We start from the raw sequence: 12,272 nt of genomic DNA on the forward strand, positions 1-12,272 counted from the left end.
AAAAAAAACTAATAATCTCAAACACAGCAGCAAAAGCTCAACATGATGTAGGAATGGCCCAATTAGAGGGTGGAGTTTGAACATATGTTTACAAAACCTGAAGACAGAAGTAAAATTATAAAAACAACAACAACAAAAAATGTGGGCCAGAAGTTCCCCACAAAAATTTGAGAAACTGACCAGGTCTTATAAATAATGATTATTTCAAGACAGCTGGAAAAAAGGAGTTCCAGAAGCTTCTGAATAATTTGATTTACATGGAATCTTCTTGTACTGCTTCATTATTTCAACTTTATTATTTTGATCATTAGTTTGTAAGTTGTTTATAAAGCTTATTTATTTATTTAAAAAAGTGAAATAAGATAAGATATAAGATATTTTTCTGCACAGCAAAGACCAGAAGTGTCATGAATGCTGGTATTAGAATTTCTCGAGAGCCACATATTTCCTCCCACAGCTGTGTGCACTCAGCAGTTTTTCTGTGCATGTGCGGCTTCTTCCCTGGATGCAGAACAGGGCTGCTGGAGATTGAGCTATCCGTCTGTCTGCAAGACAGAGACGGCCTCCCCTGCATCATTCCTAGTAAGCAGCAGACTCAATCACAATAAAAGCCTGCTGCGCTGGCACTATGCACTCACAGCGTCTGCTCAGGGGAGATCCATGTGATGAAGAGGACGGGGACAGAGAGGCAGGGATGAAGAGCAGCAGCAGCGGGCCGCCCGCGCTCCCTTCCACCTCGCCCGTCTCTCCTTCAGGATAATGAATCAGACATGGAGAGAGGTTGATGCATAAATAACACCTGCAGAATAGAGACCCTGTGCACTGTGGCTGCATGAATCCAGCTTTCTTTTTCCTCTCTAACACACACCTCTCACTCACAGGAGCTGCTGTGCTCCCATAGCAAGTCTGGACCATCATAAAAAGCTTTCAGACAAATGGGAATCTGTCCTTTAAAATAAATGAGGTGACAGAGAGAGACAGATGTGAGGATGTGTTCAGGGGGAAGCCTGGATCTTCAAGTTATTCTGCTCTCGATGATCAACCTTAAAGACACAAAGCAACCAAAACAAGACCAAAGAGTCTTCTGTAGGAGACTTTTCTTTTTTTTTATATCATGTTCTTACTTTTTTTTTTTACTTCTCTTTCTTACTTTCTTGCCCTCATCAGTGTCCTTTGTAATATTGCTCCAGCCAGTCTTTTTTTTTTCTGCCCAAGAACACAACATACAGCTTTCTTTCCTCTCTGTTTTGAACTAAAAAGATAAAGATCAAAGTTTTAATCTATTCTCCAATGGCCAAGAGGGAATAAATATCAATTATGCAAAAAATTGTTACCCATTTAACCTAACAGGAAATCCTAAAATTTGGATTTCCAGGTCCTAGGTCTGGGTTTGGTTAAAGCAAACTATGACAGGGTTTGAATGCATTATGCAAACGCATATGTGTGGGCTGCTTTTACAGTGAAAGCAAACAAAATATAGACCTGTTTCACTCATTAAAATGAGGCACTATTTCAGTCCAAAAGAGTTACCATCCCTGCTCCAACATGAATGATCAAAAGACTGGCTCATTACCAAGGCTTTTCTAACACGATAGCATGCTAAATAATTGGTAATTAAATAATTAATTTGGCTGTGTCCCAGTATGGATTCATCTTAAAGCAGCAGCGCATGCACACTGCATGCTTGATTCGAAGCCAATGCTTTCCCTGTTGGCCCTCCTACTTAAAACTTCTTTGCATTTTAAAAATACTATCATAATAAATTATAGTAAATGAATTAGAATAATTTAGATTTGATGGGATTTAATTGGTTGCTAACTGCTTAGGCTGAATTAAATTATCTTTAAATTGATTAAAGTTGATCAGAAGGATTCAGTTTGAACTGGTTTGCAACAAACTTGATGACCCTGAACAAAACATTTTGACCATTTCTATTTACAGTCTTGTGTTGTCAAATCTAAATAGACTGAAGGAGAAATCCACTGTATTTATGTTTGCCATATTTTCCATTTGCTAAGCTACATTACTCTTACATACCTTCAGTGACATTTTTATTTGATCATGTGATTTCTGACTGAGCCCAACTGTTGTCTAAATCAGTGACATGATCCTGAAGGAGACAGACTTCAGCTCCTGGTGTTCCCCAGTGCCTCTCCATTAATGTTTGACTTTATTCTGTAAACACATTACAGTGTTTTTGCATTACTAAACACTCACAGCAACATTCCTGATTGTTACAATTTTAAGGTAGTCAAACGTGGCTCATGACTGGATGAACTTTCCCCATAACAATTTTTTTTTTTTTTCCTCATTTGAACTTATCACCAGAAAAAGGAATGAACCTGGCAAATTTCTGCTGACAGAAACATTTTTCATTGGAAATACTGTATTTCTGATTAAAGTCTTTTTCTTTTTCTTCTGATAACGTGTTGGACAAACTAAGACAGCTGAAGCTAGCTGTAAAGGATTTTTTTTTTTTTTGAAAAAAAAAGAAATGAAACCTTCCTTGTGTAGTGGTGAAATCAGAAGTGGTTTCATCAAAGCATGAACCAGGTTCTCGTGAATGTTTTGCTCTATTTTGTGCTTTATTGTTCACCTTTACGTTTACCAGTGTGCATACAGTCTTAGCATTTTAGTGTATCTTATGTGATTTAGTGAAGGGAGAAAGAAGGGCAGCTAGCTGCTAAAAAGAACAATGTTCAGCTCCAACATCTAACTCCCAGTGGCTCGTTTGGGACAAAACACCAAGCCAGCAGGCCAGTGGATCACGTCTGAACTTTGCCCAGCCACACACACTCCACAAACACAAACACCCTCTGGGTGACACAACAACAGCCGCTGCCCTGCGGCACGGGGACGATGGTGAGTGGAACCCAACCAAAGCGCAACAGAACAAACTATCAGAGTCTGGCGGATCAGTGTTTCCCCATTCACATCCAATCACACACACACAGGCAAATATTCACACAAACACTAGCAGCTCTGACTATAATCTATTGTCAATGGCACAGTGAGGCAGACTCAGCAGACCAGTCAGAGAAGCTGCAGCTTGCACAGTGGAACGGTACGCCATCTATAGGGTAGAAAAGGAAAGGCGGCTGGACTTTTAAAGAAAAATTACTGGACAGGGACTCATTTTTCAAAGTTTGAAAATGTGTGTATTCATTTATAGAGGATTTTTTTAATCAGATTATTTAAAAAAAAAATTTAAAATTAGGAACTTGATGTAACCTGATCTACTTTTCTAATTATCATTCAGAAGTATGAAGCAAAAATAGAGATGAAGATAAAAGCCTTATAATAAAATATCATATATATTTGGTTATTTTTTTCTTTGGAACTGATTTGGCGATGGCAACAGCCAAGGGACAAAAACACCAATTGCATTAAAGTTTTTAATAGGTCAGCTTCATACAACCCCATTTTCTGCAAACAAGAAAATTAGATTTACTTAAATAATGGTGTAATTGTGCCACATAATCCAGTCCTGGGGGAATTGCTGTGCCAAGAAAAACCCAGTTTAATTGGACAAAAGATAACACTGTTTTTATTTCACAGACAAATGAAATACAAGATAAAAATGATATCAAAAGTATCTTTCATGGCACAAACCAGCCGATGCGTCTCCATAGTCTTATTTGTTCCATAGCCTCTCTGTAGAATGCAGCACTGTGCAGAAGTACACAAACCCCAAACCCCTGTCCTGGCAATTAGAACTGATGGGAGCTTTGGTAATGAGGCTGGTTTAAGACTTAAGCCCACTGATGATGCTGGCAGCCTAAATCAATAGCTGACAGATAATTAGGCTGAGTAATATAAACAGATTAATATCTGCCTGCCTGTCAAGGTACAGCAGCAGCAGCAGCAGCAGTGAACATGGGAAATATGTGGGAGGGTGTTTGAAGGCGAGAGCTGCATTTGACCGTTCAGCAACTAATGGAGAGACAAGGTGAAAGTCTGTGTGGACGACATGATGAATAGACGTATTGATATTGACTATAATGCTGGCTATAATGCTGACTTTTCATAAAATAGATATTGCAAATAAAATTATCTCACCAGGTCAAAACAGACCCACTTATACATCAGATGGTTATGAACAAATTTATGTAGAATAGGATGGAAAAAGTCTCGGATGTTTTCAAAGAAACTACTCTTTTCTTTGTAAAGACCTTAAGACATAGTGCAATAGTTGCTTGACCGTCAGATTGTTTACATGCCATATGTGGGCAAATTGACATATTCATGTGCAAAGAACTTTCTACAGCTGGACATTTATTGGCTTCTCAGAGGAGTTGCCAGTTTATCATGGGGGTTCATTTACTTCGTCCTGATGCAGAGTCCCTGCCTCAAGACTTTCTGCATGGACTTTCCTTTTCCTGTGCGTCTGTGTGCTCTGGCTTCCACCCTCAGTCCTCATTGCTCTGGGCTACTGTGAGTATAGGTGTGTGTGTGTGTGTGTGTGTGGAGGGGGTGTATGCGTGTGGGGGGTGTAGGTGTGTGTGGGCATGTGTGTGGTTGGTCGTCCTGCGAGTTTGTTTGTTTTGCTGTGATGGACTGGAGACCTGAACTGGGTGGAGTTTGTCTCTCGGCCGTCTTTGCTTTGTCTGTTCAGAGAAATGCTCAGCTGTACCATTAGCCTGGCAGAAGTGAGATTCGGGTTTTGAACTGACAACCTGTCCAGGCTTTTCCCTGTGCAGGACAGGCTTTAGAAATGTAGAAATCTGATGAATAATCATATTGTTATCAGAATATATTTTTAATAATTAAATTTTTGTTTCTGTGATTTTTTTGGAAGCTGTGGTGTTATTTGTCTCCTGTGGTATAAACTGATGCTACTATTAAACAAGAAAGCAAAATCAGTTTGGGTTTTCTTTGAATTTTTTTGTTTTTTGTTTTTTTTTCTGTACATCTCATTATCAAATTTCTAATATTCTCCTACTAAAGTTTGCCTATTTTCTTCTTCTTGGCAACTTGAAGTGCTTCCTACATGAGTAAGTACTAAAGACTTAAACTCCAACTTCTATCTTTATCCAGCATGCCTTTTGCTCTGCAGCCAAGGCCAGCACAGTGCTAGCTGACAGACACTGGACAGTGTGCAGAGCAGGTTGAAGGTGAGTCAAGCTGGCAACCAAGTCTGCAGCCAAGTTGATAATTCTGTTAGCTTGCTCAGCTACAGCAGGAGCGGTGCAGCGCTCTGCATGCACCTGGCTTTCAGAGCAATCTCCTGAGATAGAAACAAAGAGCTTGAGAGGGTGGTGGAGAGATAAAGAGGAGGAGTAAAGGAATGGAAACACAAGTGAGACTGAATAAAATATAGAGAGGAAGAGATAAAAGGTCTTTCTGTATTCACCGGGCTTCCACGGTCTCTCAGGGCCAGGATCACCTCCACTTATTGAAGAATAGGAGCCGCTGCTGGACCGGCTGATAGCTGAGACAATGTATGCGAGGGCGAAGTGAGAGAGGACAAAAGATCAGGGGGGGAAAGAGGGAATATGACAAAGACAAAGGGGTTGAATGAGGAGAGAGTGAACAGGAGCTTTCACACTAGTTTTCCTCCATTTATGCCCTGATGTTATTAAAAACAATCAGGCGAAGGCGGCTCACTGAATGCACAATCGTTTGGGTCACTGCAGCACTGAGGCTGTACATGGCCAAGGTCAAACACACAACCGATAAAAAGAGACACAAGAATCTCCAGATCTCTATTAAAGCCGTTCCCCCTGCCCTCATATTAGCTTTCCCATTTAATGATAACCAAACAGGCTTTGAGAAAGCCCACATCATCTAATAGCTCTGCTGCAGCCTTTAGGACCCATCAGGAGTTTCACATGTCATAAACAGTGTGTGAAAAGCAATAAAGGGGAATAAAGTGGGACTGCTGCTTAGAACTTCAGTTTGAATCGAAAAGGTTTTTAAATGTAAAATTGTCAGATTTTTTCATTACTGATATGAAAACACAATGAAAACCTACTTTCACAGAACAGAAGAAGTTCTGATTGGTGAATGAGAACTCACCAGAAATCCAATGGAAAGCCTGGACCAAAATACCTTCATCTCTGGAACCAGATCCTCAGCAGTATGATAGCAGGACATTCCCATCAGGTCTGTATTTGCATATAATTGAGCAGATGAATGAGGCGCCTTCAGGCATTGATAAATTGTTCCCAGGATGAACCAGACTGCAGCAGCTCCATGATTCGCTTCCTGATATCTTGGATGATTTCTGCTGACTTTCCCATCAAAGAGCAGTGAGTTCCAGGTGAGACCTTAAAGTCCTTCCACTGGTTAGCATACTATTAACTTTCCTCCTTGTTTTAATAAGCACTAATCACTGTGTATTTAAACTTATGGTTTTGAAGACATCAATAAGTAAATCTCTGGCTCGTTTCTCTCATTGTGGTAAATATAAATTATTTTAATAATTCTTACTGACATAAAACAAGAGAAGTTTGTGTATGTAAACTTCTGGTTTCAACCATATGTGTAAATGTGGAAGCAGATCTAATGCCACAAAAACCATTAAACATTCCACATTTACAGATTATTGGAATTAAAAGACAAAAATTTCTCCTCAAAGTTTCAGGTTTGGAAACACAAAAATTAAAAGAATTGGAGTTTATGTGTTATAAATATAATCCTTCTCTTACAATCAATAAAATATGCAGCATATCACACAAATGTAGTATCATTAGTGCCCCCCCACCCCCCCACCCCAAAATAAAGCAATAACTGGGGTATAGAGCACCTTGTGATCATCGTACATATTTTATGAGCCATACAATAACCGAGGAGCCAAAAAACACCAGAGGAATGTTGACTTTCTGAAAGGCCATATCTGTCATACATGTGCATTCCAATACTGAAACAAATGGTAATAAAAGAAGGAGAAATGGCCTGAATAAAATCCTGTAGAATGCATGTAATGGAAAATTGTAATTGGTATAATTTAGCTCGGGTTAGCTGGAGCAGAAAGCAACTTAACGAGCGTTCGCCACGGCGACAAAAATGAATAAAGAGTCATTTTGTGAAAGAGAAGCTTGACATTATCAGCTCCCCTGGAGATGCACAGCCATTTGCAGATAAATTGAGGCTCTTAGTTTAAAGTTAATTGGATCAACCTGCGGTACACCTTTGGAGTCACAGAGGTCAGCTCATATTATTCATATTCAGGTAATTATGTATTGCGTGGATGTCTCTTTGTCAGCCTGCTCTCTAAAGTCTGAACTGAGCTGAACATGTGAGGAGGTTAACGTGGCCTGGAGCAGCAGGAGGAGCAGGCCAAGCGCCGGGTTACCGCACTCCAATTTCAGCCAGGAAGAAAGAAAAAAACATGGAATATGTTAGACGACTTCCGTTTGTGACATTATGAGTACACAATTACACCCGTGACACACATGCATGCTGTTTATATTTTAGAGACGTGCAGCCATTTTCATCCTCACTCTATTCTTTAGGTCTCTCTTGCATTCAGTCTTTGAGTCTTGTTCACACACACCCTGTTCTGTGGTACCTCACCTACACATACTCACACATACATTTTCCTGCCGTGGGAGACTGTGGCTTATGTCCCTGTGAATAAAAACCCCATTATTCAGCTAATTAATAACTTAATTAAAGCTTGCTGGCACGTCAGCCGTGGTTGATTACATCATTATTAGGAGTAATTGGGGATTTCTTTTATGGCACCTTGAGAGAAGGAAGCAGAGAAAGACAGAGAGAGAGAGAGGGATATTCCTGCTTCTCCTACAATGTTCAGTTTAGCATTTATAGAATCACTCATTCATATCAAACTGTAGGAATGAAATTGAGCTCAGTTTAATCAAACGACATCAGTTTACTGCTCTGCGCAGAATTTTTCTTCTCACTAGTGAACTCATCAATAAATCAGTTGGCAGCTGCTTTGGGATCATTATTGCGCCTTATGTGTTATGCCTTGAGTATAAAAATATAAATCTGTATTAATGCAGAAACACTAGAGTATTTGAATGAAGAAAGAATTGTATAAAAAAACTACATTTCTTTTCAGTACTCAGAGAAGCAAATGATTCAAGAATTCAGTCCCACGGCAGGACAAAATTGAGAGGGAATTAAACATTAAAAATCTGCCTCTTCTATCTTATCTGTCTTATCTTTGTGTACGATAGATAGCTATCTTATACAACAGACACATGAACATTATACATAAATAATACGATGGCATTCATGAGATTCCAAGATAGGTATAACAACAAAATGTGCTGAACATGAAACTTTAGAAAATGTAGACACTCTGTTCCTTCTACACCAGATTCACATCTAGATAATGTCTTCCAACGTCATCAGCCTTCCACCAGAGACTGTCAGAAGTACTACAGCACCATGTAGCATGTCTACACAGCTATTTATAAAAAGTAATAAAATGATTTCAAACCAGACTTTGAGAACTATCCCATCAGATGACATGGCACCCCAGACCACCAGTAGGAGCAGTCATCTCAGACCTGAGTCAGCCGATCATCTAACAAATCGAAAATACATTTTGGATGTCGTAAGCTAGAGAATGAAGTTATTTCCGATATCATTCAGCTGTAAAGTTGGGTTATATTGTTAAATTCTCAGACTTAATTGTAAATAAATCAGTGATCATTTGTTGTTGTCTGAGGAGTTTCTTCTTTCTGATATTTTTGAATTAATTCGTTCCTGAGAGATTAACAAGTCTGACTGACAGAGCCCCAACTCAAATAAACTTTAACTTTATAAATAATTACCATTAATAATAATATAATTACATGAACCAAACATTAATGCAAATGTTGAATTCCATCTTAGTCATAAGCAAAGCTCAGGGTTACAGCCGGTCTTCTGACATGTAAACATTTAGCATGTTTTATAACCTCTTACAAGATTAGAAAACTTTTAACTGACTTCCACTCACCCCAGTGATGTTGAATCCACTGTGTTTCTTGAGTGTTGTGCTGGCTACTGAACTATGCAAAACCTTATGAAATCTCCTCTACAATGACTGAAACAGGAGGACATAATAAAATTAGTCCAGACAAACCCAATCCTTTCTCTTTCTGCCTCATTAGAACCTCATGTCCATTCACTGCACACTCCCCGGGTCTCAGGTAGGAGCCACTACATGTGAATCCATCTGGATTCTTTTAATTATCTGCAGGTTGAAAGGAACAAAAAGTCGACGAATGAAAAGAGGTGGCTATTTTGTTTTATTTATCTGGGATTTTACATTAAGCAGTATGTCACTAAGACTAATTATTGTCTAATTTATTAATCTATCATTTAAATTTTCTTCATAATTTTATGTACTCTTGTGTGACTAGCACAAGAGTGCTACCTCTGAAATAGCTTCATATATGGGTTGATAGTGAGGATGATTATGTCTCACAATGTATCATGAAACCATAACAACTTCTGGAAACACCAGCTTTAACAGCTGATATTTCCTACTACCCCATAAAAAGGTGGGGTAGTGGGAAGACTTTGCCCTAAGCAGGCTCCTCCTGGATGGATGGGTGCAGCTGTAACAAGGCTTCACTCTGGTTCAGTCTGGTCTCTATAGGTAGGTTTACAAACTATTTGCCCTCTCAGAAATTCCTTCTTTTTGCTTTTTTTTTCCATACTTAAATGTTTCATATCATCAAATGAATTCTAATATCAGACAAAGTCATGGCACCTGGTCATGTAGCTCTGAATTTTTGTAAACTTTCACACAAACTGGACAATTTGAAAGGTGTTCTTGCAGATCAAGTTCCCCTAGACTGGCATTTACATAAGATTCACTTTAGGAGAATATGTCTCCAACCTTCACACCAGCTATCAACATTATACCACTGGCTTGGCACAACTAAACTTTGACTATAACTCAGCCTTTAGGAGTTCTATTTAATTAAAAATCATGTATGATTTTATGGATTTATGTTTTTTTTTTTAGATTTTCTCTCAGTTGTTGTGTACCTATGAAGAAAATTATAGAGCTAAATTCTTTGAAGGAATCAATGTGTTTAACACACTGTTGAAGGACACTGGGAACGGCCAGATTCCTGTCAAAAGCAGCAAACAAAAGAGCCTGATGTACCGGTCAGTCTTCTTTGTCTTTTGCCAGGTGACAACTCTCTCCTTTTATGTCCAAAATGGAACATGTAAATAATAATCAAGTCAGTCAGGATAAACTTTCCTTCATGACTTTCTGTGCGCTGGAGAAATGGCAAACGGTAAGCCTCCAGGCAGATCCATCTGCAGCTTCCATTCTATTATTTACTCAGGGTCAGAAGCATTTCTGACTAATGAGCAGCTCCACAACAATACATGTTCAAGCCATTGAGGAGAATATAGTGTTTGTGTAACAGAGCTATTCTTTAGTGGATTTTATTGGATTTCTTTTACCCTCTAAATCCCTTTTATTATGCTGTAGTAGAGGAAAAAATATTACAGAGGAGTAATATAGTGTTTTTTTATTTTTTCTCATTATTCGTTTCTCTTAAGAACATTCAAACAGCTCTAACCTGTGAGAATTAAGAAAATGGAGCATTTGTCCAAATTTGCTGATCCACTTTTAAATCCTTATTTATTTAGCTTTATACACTCCAGCTCATTGGGAGTCGACTGACTATAAGCTCATTTAAAGACACAATTTCCAACTTAATCTCCTTACACAAAGGCACAGTGAGAAACAAATAAGTGAATTACAAAGATGATCTCATGACTATCTAAATCTCTGGCATTTTATTTTCAGGGAAGCTAATAAAGAAAAAAAAAAAAATGTGATTTCTTTGAGGATGCTGAAAGGTAAATGCTTTTGGTTTTACAGGTTCATCGTCATGCTGTGGGGTGCTTAGCATCAGACATGCTTCAGAGGGACATTTCATACCATGGAAAGCAAACTATTTAATACTCTAAAGACAGAGGTAGAACTCTGTCAGGATCAGACTCCAGCTTAGATTTCTATTTCTATTTTCTAAGTCTGAAAGGGATTTGGACTGAGAAGTAAACAGATGAAGTTTTACATTCATATCCATCTTTAAATCAAAAAGCAAAGTTCATAAAGACATAGATGGAGAGTCTGGTGTGGATGAAGTTGACTGTAGAGTCCTTACCTCAACCAAATTATACACCTTTGGGATGAATTAGAGTGGAGACTGAGAGTCAGGCCTTCTACTGGTCCAACATCATCATGTGACCTCACAAATGCACTTCTGAAGGAATGGTCAGAAATTCCCATAAACTCTCCTAAACGTTGTGGACAGTCTTCCCAGAAGAGTTGAAGCTGCTATAGCTGCAAATCAACATTAGATTGAACCGTATGGATTAGGAATGGAATGTCACTTAAGCTCATATGTGAACCAAGGAAGGAGAGCAAATACTTTTGGCAATATAGTATATGTCCATACACAAAACTGAAAATATCCTTTTGTTTTTGTTCAGAGATACTCAGGTACAGTGAGAGAACATTCTAGCTCAAATCTGCTTATTTAATGAGGGTCCCATAGATTATGTCAAATTATGAGGGCATAGTTTTCAAACTTTATTCGTGCTGAATATAGAAGCTAAAAGTTGCCGTCCTCTCTGTGAGACAGGCAGCTAACATATTCAGTTGTCAGAATAATACAAATAAGTGTATGTCTAAAATGGGATTGGAACTATGTAATCCAGGGAAGACTGTAATCCCTTTCATGACAGATAATCAGAGTGTGGTAAGGTCAGCTTTTCTTCAAACAACACTGACAAATCAAACAGGAAATGACTGAAATGCATCCCAGTGAAACGAGCCTCTTCGGCAGGATTAGTGTTAGTGATTGAGGAGAATTCTCTGAGTTCTCTGTAACAACAGACCAGTTGTCCTCCTTTTCGGATTTCCTACTGAGAAAATGTGTTCAATGTGCCTTGGCTTTAATCAGAGCTAAACTTGTACAACTGACAAATGCCAACCAGGTGGTGCTGCAGTGAATACTCATGAATACTCATGGATCCCTCAGCACAAAGAACCAGTCTCTGATAAATCATCTTTATGGAGCTACAAGGTGAAGAATTACCAAGATGCTAACTCAGTTGGCTAACACTTATTAGCACATAAACACTCAAGTATTTCCACTTTCACTGGAAGCCGCATCATCATACAGGACACACAACCACACACACTCACAGGGAGAACATGCAAACTCCATGCAGAAAGACCACGGGCCGGGAATTGAACCCAGGACCTTCTTGCTTCAAGGCAACAGCTCTACCAACTGTGCCATTGTGCAGCCCCGTGGAGAGGCATTTTGTCCCAA

At 38.9% G+C, this 12,272-nt stretch overlaps 1 protein-coding gene across 1 annotated transcript in view; it reads right to left on the reverse strand.

The window, feature by feature from the left end:
* Positions 1-579: 579 nt before the first annotated feature.
* LOC122838891 (neuroligin-1-like) overlaps positions 580-12,272 on the reverse strand; it is a 215,610-nt gene continuing 203,917 nt past the window's right edge. Inside the window, exon 6 of the mRNA XM_044129921.1 lies at positions 580-749. Coding sequence (XP_043985856.1) covers positions 580-749 — 170 coding nt within the window. The remainder of the gene's footprint in view (positions 750-12,272) is intronic.

Source organism: Gambusia affinis, linkage group LG10 (genome assembly GCF_019740435.1).
Source record: "Gambusia affinis linkage group LG10, SWU_Gaff_1.0, whole genome shotgun sequence".
NCBI classification, from domain to species: Eukaryota; Metazoa; Chordata; class Actinopteri; order Cyprinodontiformes; family Poeciliidae; genus Gambusia; species Gambusia affinis.